At 40.4% G+C, this 22,391-nt stretch overlaps 1 protein-coding gene across 6 annotated transcripts in view; it reads left to right on the top strand.

Moving 5' to 3' along the window:
* CPED1 (cadherin like and PC-esterase domain containing 1) overlaps positions 1-22,391 on the top strand; it is a 151,130-nt gene that overhangs the window by 35,492 nt on the left and 93,247 nt on the right. For all 6 annotated transcript variants that reach the window (XR_012588886.1, XR_012588890.1, XM_074599241.1 and 3 more), the window contains 2 exons: positions 11,549-11,705; positions 13,169-13,337. Coding sequence is in view for 4 of the 6 variants with exons in the window: in XM_074599241.1 (XP_074455342.1) it covers positions 11,549-11,705; positions 13,169-13,337 (326 nt within the window). In the remaining 2 variants the exon portion in view is untranslated. The remainder of the gene's footprint in view (positions 1-11,548; positions 11,706-13,168; positions 13,338-22,391) is intronic.

The following is a 22,391-nucleotide window of genomic DNA, read 5'->3' as shown; positions in this document are numbered from 1 at the left end:
TGTTGTGGCATGGAGAAGGAGTAGGAGACGGAGTTTGGTTCCCATCCAGACATAGTTTACTGATAAAAAGCCTTTGTGTATTAAGATCATCAACCAGAAAAGTTTAAAGGTTATGGGCCAGTTGCCAGCGAATTCTAATTTACTATGGGTGAAATTCAGCTTTGAATAGAAACTGGAAAAAAACTGTTGTGCACCATATTAGATCTATTTGAACTACACAGGGACACATTTTGATCTTAGTTACACCACTAAATATCTGACATCAATGCTATTTTGGATTTATGATCTATTCTATATAAACTTTGCTTATTAAAAAATCTCGTCCTTTTTGGTTTTGGATTACAGTAACAACCAACCTCGCATTTATTCCATTAGTTTTTAGCCTTGTTTGCAGCCAAATACAGAAGATTGATCGGTCTGATCCTCTCCCCCCTTCCCTCTCCTCCCCTTTCTTTTCACTTTTTATTTATGCTATACTTAGCACATAAGGAAAGGATTCATTACATCTCATTTAACCATTTAGAAGTCAGGTATTGTCTGCACCCGTATTCTAGTCTTCCCCTTAAGCCAGTGGAGAGTGAGGGGAACCTTCAAGCATTACTTTATTTTATCCTAAACTATGTGTTTAAAGTAGGTGTGTTGAATTACCCTCTGCATGTACTTAACTATCCAATTACCGGTCACCACTGACTGTAAATGGAGCCTAGACAAGTAGCTTAGATTAAATACCTGACACTTGGATGCTTGACTACAGTTGACGTTGTGTGGTTCCTAACCTAAGCATACCATATTTTCCCTTTTAATTTCTTTTCTGTTTCATCTAGAGATTGATCAATATCTAAAGCTTATGTGAAGTGTTTCCCTTAAAGAACTGTATGTTGAGGGTCAGTTTAAATTGGACATTTTCATTTTCCTGGTGCAGTAAATTGTCAAAACTGATCATAAGGAACATACAGTATGAGGAACATCTACACAGGTCCTGTGAGAGTTCTTTATCGTGAAGTCATATTACACCGGGTAAGTGACATATTCTGTTTTGGCTGAGTTTTAAGTATGTCTTCAGTGATGCCTAGTGCCTTGGTTCCCTTGCACTAATTCACTGGGAAGTGAATTAGAAAGTATTCTGATATAGTACCAGTTTCAGACAAACCTGAGCAGATTTCCGAAAATTTCAAGGACTTCAGGAACTGGTGGTTCCTACTCATGTTGCAACAGACTGCCTTTAAAAAACATTGGTTTGCCCTGCTACTTGGAGAAAGGCCAATTGCGGTAGTTTTATTATTTTGCTACCGCAAAACCACAAACACAAGAGGCACTCACCACACACAGAGCTTTCCCCTTAAAATATGCACATTTTCACTGGTGTCCATAAACTGTGCTAGAAGCCACTGCGTATGCAGTCTGTTAAGCTGTCCAGTGTTTTCCCCTCTTTAGGGAAGGGACATTTTTAAACATCTTATTCCATACTTATATTATTAGTGCTTTCCTTACAAAGAGGAAAGCCATTCTGACTGATGCTGAAATCCCATTGAAATCAAAGTAGTAGGTGCGCTTGGCAGCAGGGGTCTGAGTCCTACCCACCGAGTAAAGGAGGATTATCCTAGCAGTCTGCTGAAGGACTGTTGGATAGAAAAAGGCCCATCCTTCACCTTTCATTTACCAGTAAAAAAGATCTTGAACCTAATTAGCTGCAGTGTCTTAAAGTAAAAAAATAAAAATAAAAAAATTAATCTCTTAAATCACAGAGTCTCTACATCAGCATGTGTCCTAGGGGCTGAGGTAGCTGTTTCAACACAAGGGTCTCATGCCACTTGAGACACCATGGAGAGTCCAGGAAGCCCAGTAGGATGGGCAGATTCGGCACAGAACTTATGTCTGTCTGGTCCAGAAGCTGGAGGCTCAGAGGGATATCCTGTGGTGTCCTAGATGGTAGTAGGTGTCTGTGTGTGGACATCTGAATGTAACACTTGGTATCTAAGCTACCAAAACTAACAGAAGTACAGTTCAGAGTGAGCAAGCCCAAAAAGAGCATTTACTTTCAGCAGAATTTAGTATTAGCTGAATTGTTCCACACTGCCTGTATAGACTACACTAACGTCCACCAACAGGAATGGGAACTTAGATGGTTCCCATTAGATGTCGTCCCAAAGACGACACAGGGGGTTGTCTTTGCATAGACTGGACCTCAAAGTGTCTCAATCCAGAAATTAATCCCTTTCAGTATCACTGGGTATGTGACATCTAATTTACTATTAGTGAAATTCACCTATAGAAGGTGAAATTAGGATCAGAAGGGTAAATAATTTGATTTCACGTTAAGAGGACAAAAAGGCAAACATAAAAAATTAAGGCAAACTTAAAAAATTAAAGCAAACTTTACATAAAGCCAAGATTTCACATCCTCCCATTCCATTCATCCAATAAAGCCGGCTCTTTCCACTTCTTGCTTTTGCTTGCATCCTCTGACAGACCTTTCTTCCCAACTGCAAAGCTGCCAATTATTAGGATTTGTTTGATCCTCAATTTTAAAATTATTTGGAGAAAGAGTGGTTTTCATCAGTATTTCCTCCACAGAAGTTTGTTTCCTTTCAAATCAGTCACGTACTTTCACTCTTGAGTGTTTGAGTCAACAGGGCTTCTCTGCAATTCCTGTTGAAGAGGATCAGTTGGTTTGTTATTACTGTGTTTGTCATTTAGTCAGCCCCCCCAAGGAGCCAAGCAATTTCCTGTAAAAGTGAAAACACAAAGTTTCTGTTTTAAGAATTATGTGATCTAATTAAAGACACACTACATCGTAGAAAGAAATATCAGGCAGCAAGGGGAAAGGATGGCATTACTGGATTTACTGTATGTATGACAGGGGTGATATTGATAAACAAGGGGTACAAGGGTAAAGGTTATTTTAAAAAAGATGTTTTTCTATTTGTTGCTGCTAGGTTTTGTATTTAAGGGAGCATGCCCCTTCTCATATCTCTGTTGTATCGATATGGAAAAGAAAATTAGTTGTAGAAAATATCAGGTCAGTGCTTGTTTGTTTGCTTTGTCTCTTTAATGGAAAAATCTTTTTGTCACTCTGAAAGTTTAGACTGGCTCTATCTGTATGGGGGAAAAATTTATGCACGTGCCACTGATGACTCCTGTTTAGGAGATAGGAGAGAAGCTGGGAGGAGAAAAGAAGTTAGAAAAGACAGACCGGAGGAAGAATTTAGAGAAGCAAATAAGGCAAAAATATGTGATGTGTGTGGATAAATTGTGAGTAAGAGAAGGAAAGAGATGAAAGCAGTTGCTGGAGGATAAGCACATGTGGCAGTAGGTTTGTGATGAGGCATAAGAATGGTAATGGATCTTAAACATAGAACACACTGATAAGCACGGGCTGCTCAGTCTTAAGATTGGTTTTACTCCTGCTTTTGCAGGGCATTTGGCCCAGTTTTTATTCAGGTTCCTGATGTTTGCTCACTATATGGGACTTGGGCCATGAGAAAGTTCTGGCGTGACTATTGAATGAGCAAGGAAGGCTCCTGGCATTTATTGCTCAGGTCAGAAAAAGCTGCAGCTGTTGCAGGGATCTGTGAATTAAGTCTTCCTGCAAGGAACCCAAACCTAGAAGCCCTTGGAAGTTGGAGAATGACTGGCAAAGAGATTTCAGGTGCTTATACTTCGTGTCCCACCACAGGTACAGTTACAACTGGGCTTGGCTGCCTTGTGGAACTACTCTCAGCTGAGAGATGGAGAGGACTAAGGTCCACAATGTCAACAGAACTGCCCGGTCTCAGTTTAGGGCACAAGAAAGGCATCCTGATGTATGCACAGCAAATACACTTTTTGACATGTTTTGCCTGAGAAAGTAGTGGGAATGCTTACAGCATTGCCTCCCTGATTTTCCTGTTCCCTGAGCAGTCCAGGCTAGTCTCTCTTTCCACACGAGCATTTGTCCTGCTTCATCACTTCCAGGGCCCAGCCTGTGCCGTGCATAGCTGTTTTCTCTACCCATCCAGATCACCAATTCTTTTTCAAGTCTTACTTCTGCTGTATGCCTCCCTTCTGCATTTGTTGTTTAGTGTCACTAGTGCGGAGACTGTATGAGTGTCTACCAGCCTTCCATGCTCACTTGGTCACCTGCAGGGCTGGCTCATGGTGTTAATCACACAGAAGGTCTTGGGATAGGCATGACTAATGAAATTGGGTGGGAGGGAGAGCCATTGTAACCCAGATGTCTGCCTGTGCTCTCACTGTGTGATATGTTTACTGCCTGCTGCTAACTCCACTCCAGCTTTCTGCTTCTCCTGCTTAGCAAATCTGCCCTGCCTGTCCCCAGCGTCCCTGGGTTACTGTGGAGTCAGTGGGAAGCGTGATGAGGTGAGGGGAGGAAGGAAACCGTCATTGGTCCACCTATGTAAGAGAGAAATTCTAGATTAAATTTATTTTCTCTTATAATAATTCAACATCTCTGTGACAGAAACATGCTTATTTATAGGGCAATGCATTTCTTTTCCAGCTGGCCCTTATAAATGTCTGCACATCAGTTGTGATCAGTTTTGTGCCTGTGACCTTTCTGCTACTGAAGTTGCTAAGAGCTTCAAGAATGGCCAATAAAATCAGCATCTGATTCCTTTGAGTTAATTTGATTATAAACTACATGGGGCAGGATTTTCTTTGTTTTACAACAGGGTCAGATCTCAGCTGGGACAAAAATGTACTTCTGTAATAACCAATATGAGGACACTTAAAAGAAGTAAACCAGCTAAATGAATTTAATTCCTTGGCCTATACTATTCCATGTTCTACCCTGTTACTAGTACAGAATTGTAGCTGTGGTTCTAATCACGTAACTGAGCAACTGAGTTGCTTTTTCCAGAGTTTTATAGCTTATCTGTAAATTTAAATTCTAGTATGAAGGGTGCACACAGAAGAAGCAACCCTTCTGGCAAATATTGACCACGTCCTTCCCCCTCCTCCCCCTCACCCCCACATCTTTTAACTGTGAGGATGCTTTAGGAATGAAGAAGCAATCACTATATTTAATAAATACTGTTTTCCATGCACCTGCTAAAACAGAGAAGCAAAAAACCATGGTAAATGATTAATCTAAACTGAAGCTGTATTTGCTGATGGTTTTGAAGGGGAAAATAAGCAACACGTACATTTCAAAATGTTGCGCTTTGTCTTTATAACTGAAACTTCACAAGTGCTTTTTAGCATGAATTTCAGTGCATTCCAACTCACAGTTTAAATTCTTCTCCCTCTAGATCTGCTTCACTATAAACTTTTTTTTTTAATACTAAACATACTTTAGATAGTTTAAGTGTCTAGAAATGACTAATAGTTTGACATTTCCCCATTCTAAATATTCAGGGTGGCTTATTTTGAGATTAACTGTATTACAGAGGGAGGGGTCACTGCATCTTTTGAATATGAAAACCTTTTAAGGACAGCTAGATCAATAGTCAGCAGTGGGTGGGATATTGAACCTGCAGCAATGTGCACATCACAAATGAAGCTAATAACACCTGTCAAAACCATCACAGGAGTGTTAACTATCAAGGAAGAAACCATATTCCTGTGAAATCAGTGGAAATTTTGCCAGGACTTCACTGGGGGCCAGGATTGCCCCTAGTCGTCCTAATTTCCTTCAAATATTCAGCATCTGCTTTGAGTTTCACAGCCACCCTTTTCTAAATCCATAGGTTATAAAACTGAGTGTTAAAGGTTCTCTCTCTTTCTGTAGCAACCTCAAGGCATAATGTGTAAGCCATAGGAGAGTACTTATCTTTTTTTTCAGAGTCTTTTCATCTCATAGGTCAAATGGATAACAGGAGGCAATTAAATGGAATAGGTCTGCTTTCTGTGACAAGTCTGCAATGACCTCAAGGCATGTAGCGGCAGCAGTTCAACTGAAATCATCCATCCTCCAAAATCAACACTGAAAAATGAAAAAAATGCACTTTTAATGTTCATTACTTTCATGATTATGCAGCTTAGAGCAGGTTTCTATACATGACTGAGCAAAAGGTACTGGATAGTAGACTTTATTTTGACCAAAATCTTCTAGTCCTGGAGGTGCTCGGAAATCTGCCTAAGACTCTATGAAAGCTTTTTAAGCATCTCCTGATGTGAAGCAATCTTTGCAGCTGTTTAACACACCTTTTCAACCTACAATGGCTGGAAAATTGCCCAGCTGTAAATACCAGAAGAGGACCAGGTTGTAGCAATGCAGTTTGCCCCGTCTGTTTCAGAAATAAGCTCTTTGTGCTCCAGCATCCTGTGCCAGTCAGGCAGATGGATGATCCCAGCACAGGATGCAATATGAAGTTCTTTTAACTCACCGAGATGCCCTGTCCGAGAGCAAGCCTGCAAGGCAGGCGGAGAGGACCTGTTATCAGTCCTTGCTGAATATTGTGCTGCAGAAACTGCTGAGAAATGATGTGAGGTGCCTGCCATTCTCCTTTTTTCCTGTGTGAGAGAATTTAGGCTCCTGCTAGAGACAGACTACCACTATGAAAATCTAGGAAGAAGTTCAGAAGGCTTCTATGAAGATGGAAAGTCTCCTGCATACTTTCAGGATTAATGGACTTTCATGTTCTAAAGTGATGTTTTTCCTGCTGAAAAGAAAAGCAATTGGATGAAGACTCCGCAAGTACAAATGTCCTGAGCTTACAATGTCCTTCATGAAAGAAACGGACATTGTGCTGGGCTCAGGACAAAGCACAGCACCTTAGTTGCATTTCATCCATCTCTAGCCTTGTGCTTCGTTAAACAACCATCTGTCCTTGCTCCATGTTTGATGTGTGTAAAATACAGCCTATTTGATCTATTGAGCCTATTTGAGTTAAAATATTTAAGAAACAAAACCATATCATAACCCTCCTTGTAACAACAAAGGATAACATAAAAGGAAGGCTAAAGAGGACACATTCTCATCCATCTTCTGTTTCCTTTTCTTTCAATTGGGTGTTACTCACTTAGTTCAGCCAGTAGGGTCTTCTGATGAATTCATTACCTTTGCAGGTCACCAGATGTTCATGTTAACCTAAGCGTTCCATTTATCAACAGTCCACATGGCCGCAGCCGAGTCAACACTGACCTGGCTCTGCTCCACGAAGTCTTAATTTGTCCAAATGTACTTCTATCTATCAGTAAACCTTTTGCTCAGCCACACGTTGTAACTCTTAAATCAGCTATTCTTTATTGCATATGGGTTGAATCTCATGTTACACTTCAGAACTCTGAGCCAAAGACAAGTAAATAATTTGGGAGCCAGAGACGGGGGGAGAGGGAGCAAGAAGTCATAGCTGTGTAAAATACTTGAAAGGCCTCATTAGATGTCAGTGTAGCTGCTGCATTAGATATCAGTTGTCGCTGTCAACTGATCTGTTTGACTCTGTGGTACTTTGAGAGACTGCAGTTGACAGAACAATATCTACCACCAGTTCATGTGACAAAGAGGTGCTTAATTGTTTTGATCTAGAGGTGTTGACTTGCTTTGGCTGATCTTATACCTCCCTTTCACATGTGCCCCCCAGCTGTTCCTGTGCCTCAGATCTATGTTTTACCCGTTGCTGTGGTTAGAGGGCTAATGTGTGAATTTGACTGAGATCTTGTAGTGGCTTCCTTACCCATCAAAATTTTATCATGGAGAACACTTTAGGCAGAGGTAAAGTGGTGCTGTTTGTCGGTGTTTTCAATGGTACCATTTCAGAGATGTCAGCATAAGAAACATTCTTCAAGCCAGAATTTCAAGGAAGTGAAGCATTTTTTTTTAAGTGAAAGCAGGTATCTGGCCTTAGGTGCTTTGCTGTACACTGGATCATCACAAATGGTGGCAGCAAAAGCTATTTGAGGCAAAGCCTGCAGCGGCTCCTCAGGAAAACCAGCAGTTTCTGTAGTTTGTGTAGTCTTTCAATTACTGCATAGCCACTTTAAAAGGGAAAATATTCTTTTCTAATTTACGTCTTTTTTTTTTTTTTTCTTTTGGTCTTCAGAGTCTGCTACAGAAATTACTGATATTAAGATCTGGATTATTGAAAGAGGGGGTGTAACCTGGACATGAGACTAGGATGCTGGGGCTCTTTTTAACTTAGTTTCCCAAGCTGCCTGACACATACCAACTACTGAGCCTGCCTCACCTCTTCTATTATAAAATGTTGATGTTATTTACATACTTCAAAAAGACTAGTTAATTAACAACAGCTTGTAGAGTGATTTCAAGACAGAAAAACATGGCAATTACAGCAAACAGTAAAGGCACTGCAGGCTAATTTTCATTGATGATAATGTTGATTAAGAAATTTACAGCTCTAATGAACAGTACTACTGTTTTTCAGTGCAAGACCAGGTGAAGAGTTGCCATGAGAACTGCTGCAGACGAGCGTGCTGCAGTTCAGCGCTACTGACGTCTCTTTATTATTATGATAATTGAATTCATTGATTACTAGGAGTAGATTTACTAAAGTGATGGACTGTCACTCCCTCGTTAGCTCTGCCTGATGATGTACATGTTGTGTGTCCTCTCAAAAGAGCAAGCACCTTGTGACAGTCTCACTCCCCTTTCTCCTTCTTCCAGCCACCTGGCGATGGGCTGTCTGCTGGGTGTATGCTAGCACAAAATCAACAGAGGTGTGTAAGGCACCATACAAACAGGATGCTCTAAAGCACGAGAAATAATTTACAAGCATTGCCCGTTTTTTAGTTCTCAATGTTAATCACCAACACTCTGAATTTGTTTAACCTTCTCTTCTTTAAGACATGTCAGTTTTCCATTTTTTTAATGTTGAGGCATTTTGTGATGCCTTAGGGCAATACAAAGGATCTTCTACCCAGTAGTTTGAGAATTTCAGAACATTTCTGTTTTTCATCTGTTTCATGGTTTACTGGGTAGTGAGAAACAAATTAATGTTAAAGTAATCTTTTCTATTTCCCTTAAAGAGCTAAAACTCTCATTTAAGAGGGGTAAATATAGGTACAAACCTCATCTCATTCTTTTCAGACTCTATCTTGTGAATTAATACTATATTGGTTACTTGTTCCCTTAGTAACACAATTAAAACCATATTTTAAAAAGGAAATGACACTCTACTTTCTTTTGAGTAATGAGCTGAACAGCCCTTCTCTGCTGCCCTGTTCTTATTTTCAGTGAAATATTTGATTTCTTTTAAATAAGGAAATTATGTTTTGTGCATTTCTCAACATTATGGTCATTTTAACTGAAGCAATTGCGGAAAAATGTGGACCCTTGACATAATTGGGCTTTCAGATGATCAGCTGAGAAGGGCAGAGCTGTCGTTCTTGTCCTTTGTGTGGTTCTGTTAATGGTGTCATGTAGCTATGGCCTAATGTAAAAGGTGTATGTGTTATAGGGAGCTTGGTCTGAAAGCACAGTTCTGCCTCCTTTCAGTTGTGTGCTGTAGCCACCAAGGTAGGACAACATGTCTCTTGTCTGCCCCCCTAGGCAGCATTGGCAAGGGGGTAACTTGAATTGCTGTCATGGGATTCATTGGGTTTTGTGTGACTTCAGTGCCACTAATGGTCAATAGATCAGTATCGTGCTGTTTGAAGATGTAGGCCATGAGATCTGAACTGGAGTTGTTGGCTGTTCCTGATGGATGTGCTGCAGTACCAAGATACAGGGGAACAGGGCTTAGCTCCAGAACTCCCTAGACAGATGCAACAGCAGAGCGCTGCGTCTTGCCTTTTTACCAGTGTGACGATAAAACAGCAAAAGATCTCTGAAGTCATCGGTGCACTGTGGAGGGCCTTTATGTGTCTTAATTCTGGTTTTGCCTGAACACCAAAGCTGTATGATCAAACTTTACACTCCAGAAATTATTTGCAGCTGCAAGTAAGTAGCTTAGTTTTCTTGCATAGTCAGTGAAAAAACAGACCCCTTCAGAGAGCAGTTCAGAACCACTATTTCTCTTAGTGCTCCAAGGACTTGTCTCTCTCTCTCCCTCCATTGCCTAAAGACAAAGCCTAAGAATACTATTTTGCTTATATAGACACTTTGCTTAGGTAACTAAAGTGATGCATAGGAGTAGTTGCAGTAAGACCATTGGACCATTGGTACTGTGGTGGAATGCCGTTGTCTCTTTAGAGGGCGGAAATTGCCATAGTGAAATGCCGTTGTGTCTTTACAGGGTGGATATGGAAGAAAAAGCCCTTGATTTATGCTCCCTGTGCATATTCAGAAGCAAGTCTGCAACGTACATCACTTAATGGGAGTTTACGGGCTTGTTCCTGTTATCACTGCACAGCCAAGTAGGCAGAGAGTAGTCTGTTTTGTCTGTGTACCACCAGCAAACAGGTAGTCACTTACAAAGTCCAAATCAGTTATAATGCGTAGCACAACACAAAGATGCCAATGAGAGTATAATCTGAACGTGAGCTGCTTTATTAATAAGGGTCTGGTTTTGATTAGTAAGCCTTTAATCCTGCTAAAGCGTGCATGTAAGGCAAAGGACCAGATTAATTTTAGATCCCAGTTTAGCTTGGAAGGCTGAACTGAGCTGATCTGATGAACAGCCGATAAACACAGACAATCACAATGTCATTTTAACAGGATCTGTATGAAAAAGAATAGTTCTTTTCCTTGAGTGGCTGCTCACAGCTCATCACCAGAAATGCAACTTCAGTTTCATTTTTCATTTCATGCACCAAAGTGGAAAGTGCATGCATTAAAAGAGAAGCTGTACAAATAAATTCATAACATTAGCACGGTGCAGTATGTCATTAAAAAGATAAGTAATAAGGTTTGGGAATAATGTGAACAGCTTGACTTTCCCCTGACTATTACTTAAGAACTTGAAATGTGAGGTGTGTTAGAGCTAATGGAAACAACCCTACATGAAATAATGACATAACGTAAGGGCTCTGTGCCTTTTTATCATCACGGTAAAAGCAGAAAATACATGCCACCCACTGACTGATCTCACATCACAATATTTTGATTACTATTAATAGTCACATGCCTCAGTAATCTTGAGGACTCTGGTACATCAGTCCTGCTCTCGCTGCATTCGGTGGCAGAACTGAGCCTCCCATAGCTTTCAGTAGCTAGAAAATGTAGGCTTAAACAGTGAACCTAGAAACAAGGATATGTGGCTATTTACTGAGCTGTCTGTGTGATTACAGTGGCAAAGTCCCTTGGTCCTTAGTCAAATAAATTTTTTACCCCCATTAATTGTCATCAGAGCTACATGAGAAGCAAACTTTTTTGGTATTCTATATTTAGAGATAAAGGATTTCTGTTAAGAAGAAGAGGGAAGGGGATGCTTTTTGTGTGCAGCGCTCATGCACTCACCTGTAAAGCAGGAATTGCAGCTCAGCCTCTGAGCTTGCAGCTGGAAGGGGGTGCTTGGTGGGTGTAAAGCTCTCTGCTAGCAGATCCAAAAAGGGTTACAGTCTCAGCATTTTGTAATTTACATTTTCAACTGATGCTAGTAGCTCCTCTCTACCTATTGTGTTTTACACATTTTATCCTTAATAGCAGGAGTCGACCACTGCTTTCAATGTTCTGCTGGCTTTCCTTCTCATCCCTTTGGTACTTTTTCAGACCTGCAGCTCCCAGTCATCACCCCAGAGTGCTCCGGCCAGCCTGGGCTGTCAAGGGCCAGCGCCACAAGCAACACGTCCCAGGGCGGCGAAAGCACTGACAAGACACGTACTGCCCATCTGCGGTACTGGTGGAAGCAGAGCAGCAGCACACAGTTGTAAGCTAATGATACCCCACCCTCAGAAACTGGGAGTGCCTCATTGTGCTTTTAGTTGGGAGTCAGGGACGCAGAATGTAGCATGGGGGGAGCATGTGGATGTATTGCATCTCTTATCCTTGCATAATGTTTGTTTCTGTACTAGCCAAGCTTGAATGTTTTATGTGTGAACAGGTGAGTCTTTATGTTGAGGGCACTGAAACACCTAAACAGATAAATACAGACCCAGAGACACCCCTGAATGTTTAGGTCTCAGAACAGCTGAGCTATTTCCTGCTCCCATCCCTGCCTTGCCCCTACCACAGACACACGTACGTAGTCCTTTGCACAGAGACCCTCCCTTAAGTGAAGAACCAAGAAGTACTTGAGAACTGTCTGTGCAAATGCTCTTTCCTATGTTACAGTAACTCACAAATTCTATGCTCCATTCTGCAGAGGACAAAAAAAGGTCTCTTTAAGACAGATACTATTAGATTCCCTTAACAGATAGCAAAATTGAGGTCTGGAAAGGCCACATATTGCCAAAGATTACACAGAAATGAGAGGAGAGAGAGCCCCGTGTCTTTCACCAGTAATCAGTCTGAGAGACCCATAATTTCTGTAGTCATCTACTCATTGCATTTGCTATGAGGTAGATTGATATTTTAACAGGCAGAATAATAACCATATTTGTGAATACGCGCAAGTATAGCTCAGGTTTTCCCAAGTAATGAGCTTTTAAATAACAGATTTTTCCCTTAGGTTTGTTTTTTTTCTGTCCTATTTCTGTGGCTGATTCTTTTTTGTGGGGGCTGTGGGAGTTGTAGGCCAGTAGCTAGAGTGCCACGTCACTTCCTAGACAAAGTTAGCTTTCATAATTCTTTTATGTTTACCTGATTTATTATGGGTTATTCCTAGGTGTCATGGTCTTTCATAATGTTTGGAATTATAGTTTATGGCTTTCATTAGGGAAAGTATGCAGTACCACATGTTTGTGTCCCTTTATTACACTGAAGAAAGTACTAACAATAGTGCAGTCTTTCCATAGGGTTGTTCGGAGGTTTTTTCTGTATTCATTACAAATCAGTGTTAAATCTGGGTACCTTGACTATGCACTTCTGTTATTTAAACTGCTTGGATTTCTTTAACTTTTTTACCTTCATGCTAAATGTCCTGGATTTGCAACAATTATAATATGCCCACAATGCATTTACCCATATGTACTCTCAAACGTAACTCCCTCCTAACATAGCTAATTTCTATGTATGGGAATTAAGATTCAAAAATACTGAAAGCAATAAAAACACATGATGTAAAACTTTGTTCCATCCTGCTTGGTTTCATCTACTGTGTTGGTTTACTCAGAGAAAAAAAGGCTAATTCCCTATTTCCGCTAATTTCACCATTTCACTATTTTCTTATAGCTCGTTTTCCTCATTTGCAAAAGCACTTCATTAATGCTATGTATTTTTATTACTTTCCAGGAATCAAGTGTCAGCTTCATCAGACCACAAGGACATCCTTAAAGCTCAAGACCTTTCTGTCATCATCAAAGCATATGTGCTTGTGACATCCTTAACGCCTCTGCGGGCATTCATTCATTCAACCACCACTGTCTGGCATCCACCCAAGAAGAAGCACTTTTCCGTAAAGGTAAAACATTTCATTTCCTAATTTTTCCATCTTTCAGGCAAAGTACAGAGACAGAAAAACAGATAATACCTTTCTTCTCTTTTCCCCCTTCTTTGTTTACAGTCCACAGCTGACAGTGCATATTCTCCTAATGTACAGCTTTTGTTTCTCAGAATGGGTGGGGTTTGCTTCATGAAGCAGGGAAGAGTTGCCCTGTGCATTGGGGGTTATGAAGGGTCCGGGAATTTGCTTGCCTCAGAGCCCGTTTTTATTGGTGACATTTGACAGGAGCAGCGAGGTTGGTGTTTTCTCTAAAGTACAGCAGTGTGGGTGCTGTCATGCAGTAATGTCTTTTTGCCCAGATATTGACAGTGTTGTAAAAAAGGAAAGTAAATATTTAAAATGGTTTGTTTAGATTTCTTTTTTAGGTGCAGTAAAACAGAATGGAAGAGGGTCAGGGCACTTCTAAATAAGGGGAAGGAAGTATTCCATGAAGAGGGTGGGCCTCCCGTGGTCCCGGTTTTATGAAGAAGGATGTTTCACATGTGCATTAATAGGATTAACTCTGGACATCTCCAAGTGCCTGGAGAGACCCGTCTCTCTTGATGTCTAGTTCGCTCAACAGTCCTATGGATTTCCAAACATGCCTTCTCATTCCTTTGTTCTTTCAGCAAGGAACTGTGCTTGCAACATGGCAGGTCTTCATGAAGGAACTACAGTTCTGTGGCTGCCCCTTTCCTTTTTCCTTTTGAAGGAATAAAGTCACAAAGTAGCAGTGATTTCTTGAGGTCACATAGCTCAGCTCCTGCAGCAGCCACATGAGGATGGGTGCACTTTGCCCATGTAGCCCTCTTAGGGTAGGAGCAGGTCTTGGCTTTGAATCAGTCTGTGTGCTGTGGTGTCACTGTCAGGACTGCTGATGATGCCAGCCATTTGGTATGTTCTACAATTTTAGCTCTCTCAAAGTTAAGTGCCTAGTCTAAGCTCATTATCTAATTCTAGTTATTGGAGAAACAGACACCTCTAGAGAATGTATCATCCCACCCGATTTAAACTCTAATTTTGGAATGAGATGAGTTTTCCGCTAAAAGTGTCTACTTCCTTCCACGGGCTATGACATTCTTAGAGAACATGCCAAATTCTAGATTGCCAAAATTAAGCGAGATGAACCTATTTCTCTTTCTTTCACCCCTCAGAAGCTGTGGAAGCCCATGGAGATATATTATTTTGCCATCTATTTTCCTCTATTTACATTTAGGAAGAGTAATGGTCACTCGCTTTCAAATCTTGGGGTCCAGTTTTGTTTTATGTTTATTAAAATAGCACAATGTCCAGCAGCATCACTGTTGCATCTGAAGTAGAGACATACTTTAAAGGCTAGTAGTCATTAGTGATTGTGATATGGCTCTGTAAAATAATTCCCACTGAGGGAGTTCTGCTGAATGGGGTGCCAGCCACCATTTACAGAGTACTTTGGCAGCTGAAGAAGCAATAAAAATGATAGATAGAAGCAGCAGCACATCTACAGTAGTTCCAATCTGGTTACTGCTGCTGTGGTGTTATATATTCCACAGCTTTAGGCAGACTTGTCAAAATGGCAAGGAATAAACAAAAAATAGGCATCACAGAAAGCACATTTTTAGTGATGTATAGATTGAAATGCAAATTAACAAAATAATGGAAAATGGTGTGTAGAAGCCTGCCTCTTAGCATGAACTGTGTGGCCTATAAAGAAGCTGGGAGGAGTGAGGGAGTCTCCAGGAGAACTGAGACACTGGGAATTCATGGAGTGTCACTTGTTGCTAGTGGCATCTACAGTGCCAGCAGAGTGGTCTCCTCTGCCAAAGTAGCCAGTGGAGCTATGCATATTTGTACCAGCCAAGGAACCTGGTCCAGAAAGCTCCTAAGCTTTGATTTCTGCCATCTCCATTGTGTAGGACAGAAAATTGTTTGTTAGGTTGTGAAGCTCCAACCTGTCAATAGTCAATAATGACAGAAAGGATCTCTAAGACCTGTTCTTCTGCTGACTAACAGAATACCCATGGGTGTCACTGGGGACTGAACACCTCCATAGAAGAGACTTTGGTCTGGAAAAATTTGCTGGTGTTTGATGTGGTTTTCCCCAAGATCAGCTGACTGAATTATTTTTTTTTAAATGAACAGCTGAGAATAATTTTAGTTTGTTGCATTGCCATCATAGATGTGCTGCTTTCAGTAGTGTTGCACAATAGAGATCTCCTCAGTGTACATAGGCCTCTGGTCAGCAAATTTTCTTATACCAGTATAATTGAACTATTATCGATAAGAAATGGATCCATAATTGTGGTTAACTTAGTTACAACATCACTATCACAAAATCAGTATGTTAAGTTTAAAATTTGATCCCCTACGTACAACAACTCTTTATGGTTGCTAGAAACAACCAGAATGTGGTATATATGAAGGAGAGATTTTTAAGAAGACTGGAGATGGGCTACCAGATAATATCAAATGATTAAGAGAAACAGTGTAAAGGAAAACAGAAGTTTCATGAATTAAATAATACCGCATTCCCCACTGCTTCTTTGTTAGTAAACTATTCTAAATCATTTTTACAACTCAGATTTACTTACCCTAATCATAGTGGCAAGGCTTCAGAATGACTCCTTGAATAAGCACTGGCCAAATGGCAGTTCAGGAAGAGTTCAAGTGTGTTTTGCTCACCAGCTGCCAGGTTTTCTCTGGATTATACATATTTTAGTATCTCAGTTCAGAAAGCAAAGGCAGCTAAATCCTGCGCTGGCGTGAGGATTTTGTGTGGAGTCAAGGAGTGGCAAAAGTGCAACTCGACATTTGGGCCCTGATTGGGAAGATGCAGGAAATGCAGGGGAGAGAATGGCTTTCTGCCACATAAATGTTTTGATATGAAACTTGCGTAATAGCCTTATTTCCTTGAGTAAATTTGGAAACCCCTTATTTAGACCATCTGTGCTTTGAAAAATTAATAATAAAATAGAAGCTTTCTATTTTGCATATGGTACCAATTAAGGGATGTGCCTCTGTCAATGTATGCAACGATTCCCTTTGCGTTAATTGACATGATGCATGTGAGCAGAAGGCTGGCCCCTGAATAATTTTCTGGTTTATAGAAGCTAGTGTGCAAAACAGTTGTTTATGATTAATTATCTCAAGGTTTAACACACTGTGAAGTGCTTCCTTTGCCCTGCCATTAACCTTTCCCAATCTGGTCCCTGTTCCTAATGAAGGGATGCACTTTCATAGACTTCAGTTGTGCTGCGTCTTGTGTCACCTGGGAAGGGTCTCCTGTGCTGTTGGCAGCTTCCCACGGCCTCCACTCTGGCTCATCCTGCCTTTACTCTTCCAAAATAGTCAGTCAGGTGCCTCCTGGATTTGAATTCCTTGACTGGTGTTCTTGCATAACCCTCAGTACCCTCAGCTGAACCTCTGCTCTTAAGCGCTTTTCCAGTTGTCCAGTGAAGTAAACATAATTTATTAAAGCAGTTTGCTGTTAAGATTGCTGTGGTGTAAATCACTGTAACTCTTGCTGAAATTCTCTCTCTGTGTATTAAGCATTGTGAAACTTGAGTAAAGAGAAATATTTTTTATACTTAACATATATGCAAATAAAACTGGACCTTTGCCTACCCAGGAAATATATCTCTTAATATGACATGGAGGTCTGGCTTAGAGCCGAACAGTGTGAAAATTAGGTTGCAGTATTGCCCTCAAGTGGCCAGTTTTGATACTGCTTCAAGTAATAGCCACAGCTATTTACTGTGAGATGGGATCCAAACACACAGGCAGATAAAGAGCAAATGCTTAGAAACAGCAGAAAGGCTCACAATTTTTTCCCTTTGTTTTATTTTTGAATTCTATATTCTTGCCTTGTCACTTAGCAGGAGAAAATACAAAGGAAAATCACCATCAACTCTTATTCAATTAGATTGTAGGGTTATTTGGGAACAAAATTAAATCTGTTTATTAAGTTCTGTAAAAATTTAGCATATGCATTTCACTGTTCTTGCAAGTAGCCTGTGTAGAGAATCAAATGCTGTAACGCATCTCTTCCTGGGAGACTGAGCATAACATAAACACCATCTCTGTTTTCTGTCCTCACAGTATCTAGAGCCCTATCATTTCTCTTTTCACTGATAAAAGAATGAAAGTCTGTCTGGACTGGGGGAGATCAAAGACATGCTTAGTCTGACATTCTGTTTCTGGCAACAACCAGGGAAGAAAGCATCATGAAACTGTGTAACACGACAAGCGTAAAGTGGTACTCATCCCTAGACAGACTATAGCTATTTTTGGTAATCTGCAAGGTTAGAAACACAAAACCAGGAGTGGAATATATGTCTTTGTTTAATAAGATCCAGTGGACTTTTATGCCATGCAATTCTGTATTAACTCTCTCCATTAATGCTTTTGGTCTTCCTAATATCTTGCAACAATGAGACTCTACAGATTATTTACGTATTGCTTGAGAAAGTATATTTGTGTGCTTTAAAACTTCTACCTGAGTACTTAATTTCAGATCCCTAATTCTTGTCTTAAGAGAAAGAAGGGGTAATCCTTCCTTCTTTATCTTCTCCATGGCTGTGCCAATCTGTCATGCAGTGCACAAATAACGTTAAAATTCTTTTCTGCTCTTCACATTATGAACACCCCAGTTTAGCTAGATAGAGCTCTAGGCTGATTATTCTTTATAACGTGGTTATGTCATAAGTAAGTCTTTATGCTGTTATCCCGGCCCTTAGCTCTCTGCACTTCTCCTGGTCCACGGATCCTCTTCCTCTGGCTGTTCAATCCAGGCAGCTCTGTAAGCATGCCCCTTTGTGGCTCCCAGCTTCCCTAGTCCTACCTCCCATTATCCGGATTTTTCTTCTCATCTTTCCCTTTTTGCTTTCCAGCTTCCCTTAGTCAAGCTGATCCACTGCTGCTTCTCAAAGCAAGCTGAGAAATGCTGTTAGTAAATCACCTTTACTTTTCCACTAAGAAGTTGATGCAAGGTTGGGAAACCATCCTTAGTTCAGTCTCAGTCAAAGGATCTAATTTTGTAGTTGCTGGAGCTAGTGAGTGGCTTTTTGTCTTTGTACTTAAGAGCAAGGATCTTTAGAGGAAACCTTTCTCAGATGGCCTTTTCTCCTCCATGTAAATAAGTTATAAAAGTGTTAAGGGATAAGAAGTTTTTTTGTCCTGAACTATTAATTTATATCCCTTAAAAAAATGTTATGTAAAGAAAAAAATATACATACGTGGGAAATTTACTGTATAAAATAGCTGAACAATACTGTGGTTTCCCCCTTCATCAAAAGCCATGTTAGAGCTGCAGAGAAATGGCACATCATAACAATAAATCAGGGCCGGAATAAGCAGACCTACCTACAGCTAACACTATAAACTTATGATAAATTACTGCACTGTTTTCTCTGTGATGTATTCTGGAACCATTGTTTTGATTATGGGTACATTTTTCTCCCATTACATGTCTTACGAATTTTTTCTATATACTGTGATCAGTAGAGAGGTCTGCCTGTGCTAGCAGGCAGTATAGGAAATAGCTTCATTGCAAAATATGTTTTTTCTGGCCTTCTATGAGGAATCAGTCTGTATTCTTGCAGATATCTTAGATATTTAGATACTTCCATACGTAAAGAGATTCTTGTTTGTGTGCAAAAGAGTATTTTTGTATCTATGAATGACTACTTATACCCAAAAGCATTTGGACTTGGTGAAGAGATTTCATCAAATGTAGTTCCAGTAAGGAGACTGAATGTACAAAAATGAACTGAGAGTACAGAGCCTATACTAAAAGTTATCAGAGATTGATTGAATTAATTCAAGTGGAAATATCCTCAGCTATTTTCAAGGAGAGGCATTACCTTAAGTCTTTTGGGACCCTGTGGATCCAATTGATCAGAAAGAGTGCAACAGCTCTGATGCATAGCAGAACAATCTGGAGAGGACACCCTCCATTACTACAAAGAGAGTAATTTCTTGAAACCAAAAGTCATGCTTTGGTTCCTCAGATGTAAACCTTGCTTTCAGGTATCATCCCGATAACTCTGCCATGTAGTTTTAAAGGCTACAACTAGGAACCAGTGAGGTTCTTTCACAATCTATTCATACAAATCCTGCAAAATATGATGCACCAAATCCTGAAATGTAAACCTCAAAATTACACTGAATTACTCAGTAGCCCCGATGGCCCCTTATCTTCTATCTCCTTGCCTCTTGGGCAAGTTCAGAGCTCAGCTACACCTCCAAAGGTGAGCTAATGTTGCAGGAAAAAAATTATGACTTCACGTTGTTTAACCAAAACCAGGACAGAAGTGGCTAACTGATGGTATGTAATAAACTGTCAACCACTAATAATAATACACTCACTAAGAATTTCAGTTACAGAACAGGTAAACCATGATACCAGATGCTTCAAAAATGTTAATAAACATTGCATATTTCTAAAGGTCCTTCTATAAATACCCTCTGAAGTAGTAGTCACGCCCACCCACTCACCCACCTTTACCCTGTCTCTCAAGTAGCATGGGCTACAAACACAACCCCTTTCTCCTGGGACTGCAGCTTCCTTTCTTGCAGGCACCACCTGGAGAAGTTCCAGCTCTTGTGTGTGCCCGTTTCACATGTACCCACATTGGACCCATGCCCATCCTTACACCCTAGAATTCCCTGCAGTCTCTACAGATGCTGTGATGCCAACGGGCTGACTTCTGGCAGTGCCTGGCCGGGTTTTGACTGCTACTGTTTCCACCCCAAAGTCCCTCCCCCTGCTGCAAATTTTCATGCTGCTTTTATATTATATCCTGAGCTGAGTCCTTCCTTGTTTCAAAAGTCACTTTGTAATTTCCTGGTTACTTGCTGATGGTTGCCTTCCTTTTGAGCATGATAAGTTTGGGACAAACATCCTTCCAAGCAGTTCTGTATATTCCAGGCACACGGGTTTTATTGTCCGTGGGTGGGCTGTGTGAGCACTCCCGTGGTGTATCACCTGCCTGTCTTCAGTGTCTCATTTAGATTCCCTGTACAGTCACTGGAGGAACAGAGCAGTTTTAGATTGCAATTAATGTCACCGTTTTGAGGTGTCTACCTTAGGACGGCATAAATCATGCTCTTCAGGAGTCTGTGTTCTGCAGTGAGGTATAAAAGAAACCTAGACATTTAGCTCATATAGAAACATAACCCATGTAGTCTCGTAGGGTGGGATTTCTCCACAGATTTTGACACCTCACTGAATTGTCACGCGAGCTGTGCCTCTGAATGCCTATTACAATCAACAAAAAGCTAATCAATGCAGTCAGTGAAGGCAGGTGTTTTAAGTTTGCATTTATTGCCATTCTGAAGGTTAGTTAAGGAAAATCTTTCTTGTTTGTCTCATCAGGAGGCAAGACTGTGCTAGGACTGAGCTAGAAGGCAATCTCAGAAAGATCACTACAGTTTGTTTCTATACTCTTTCTCAGGGCAAGCCTCAACTGACCATTCAGCTGGCTGCCCCAGCATCTCTGATAAGAAATTCATTTGCAGAAAAATTGCCAGAGGAAAATCCTCTCAAGGGAATTACTACAGTCACCATAACATCCAGCCCTGGGGGTGCCACGCTCTTCTACTCTCCTTCAGGCCCCATGGCACTGTACATGAAGCTTGAAAATCAGAATTCTTTTGTCAATTAAATTGCATTTTTTCAGCGTGTCAGGTCTTTAACTAGTGATTCAGTGTATTTTTTGAGGAGCTAAAGGGATCCATGTCACTGAGATCATAAACCTTATTTTAATGACTGCAGATTTTAAAAAGTGGATGTCAAAGTGGGTAGAGAAAAAGCATTGTAAAATTAATATTGAGTTAGACAATATTTTTTTTGCTGTGGCTTATCCTAAAGCAAAAGCAGTTATCAGTGAGGGAAAGGTCAATGAGTTAAAATTAATCTTAAAAATATTTCTAGTTCATTCTGCCTTTACAGAAATATGTGCTTGATCCATGTAATTTGACCGCATTTACACACTTCTGTAAGGCATTACATAAATATGTGGATCATATCTCTAACCGCATGCATCCAGCATGTGGACGAATGTCTTCAAGCTTCTGAGAAGTCTTGCATTTCTGTATACAATGGTGTCATTGTCCAAAATATATGTGCATGTCTGCCTCAAGTTTTACAGCCTACTAAAATTTAATCCCTATTCCTCTGCTTAAAAATTTGCCAGCCAGAGGTCAGCTTTCTCCCAGACTAAATTCTTGTGATTGCCGCTGTTTTTTCCCATTCTGTCCTCTTTTTACTATTCAATGCTGCTTTTAATCACATTCAATCAATAATGAGATTGAATCTTGCTGGACAGGTAGTCTGTTTCTTCTGAAGGTGAGAGAATCAGCATCAGTGGTGATCATCTGAGGAAACCTTCGACTCAGTGACTTTAATATTTTGCAGTTGAACACAGATATTTATATATCTTTGTTGGGCATACTCACAAGAACCTGAGGTTGCTGCAGGTTTTCACACTTTATCACCCCTAATCCATATAGTTTACATTGTCCCTATCAGTTGCTGAGAATCCTGTAGAATCTGTAGGAGTCAAACCTAACCTGAACGTGTTTAAATAGGATTTTTTCATGAATTGGAACTTAACCTGAAGTATTTGTCTCTTGTCTCCACTGGTCCTGAACCAGCCTGACTAAATATTTATTTTCAGCCATTGGCTTAGAATAAACGTTGTTCTAAAACCTGATATCCCCTAAGGAGAACCTCTTGTGCAATGTTTCTTTTCTAGTCTGGCTAAGGAGGGCTGTAACAAAAATGCAGTACCTTGGAGAAGCCAGTTTTATTTTAACGCCTGTTGTGTTGACTATAATAGCCAACAGAAAGCTCCGAGTGCAAATAAGGCAAATCAGCCTGTCTTTCATCAATTCTTACTAGAAATATATGCATTGTGTATCCTTTGTGTTGAGGTGCTTAGGAATTGGTTTACGGAGCAAATGAGCTAATGAGGCTTTTTCTGTCCCTCTTGCCCTTCCTTCCAGTCATGCCATCGCTCCTGATAAGATTCTGCAACTCCTTATGTTCCCTGT

Source organism: Larus michahellis, chromosome 1 (genome assembly GCF_964199755.1).
Source record: "Larus michahellis chromosome 1, bLarMic1.1, whole genome shotgun sequence".
NCBI classification, from domain to species: Eukaryota; Metazoa; Chordata; class Aves; order Charadriiformes; family Laridae; genus Larus; species Larus michahellis.
Note: the sequence above shows the minus strand (reverse complement) of the source record. Positions and strands in the feature narration are given on the sequence as shown.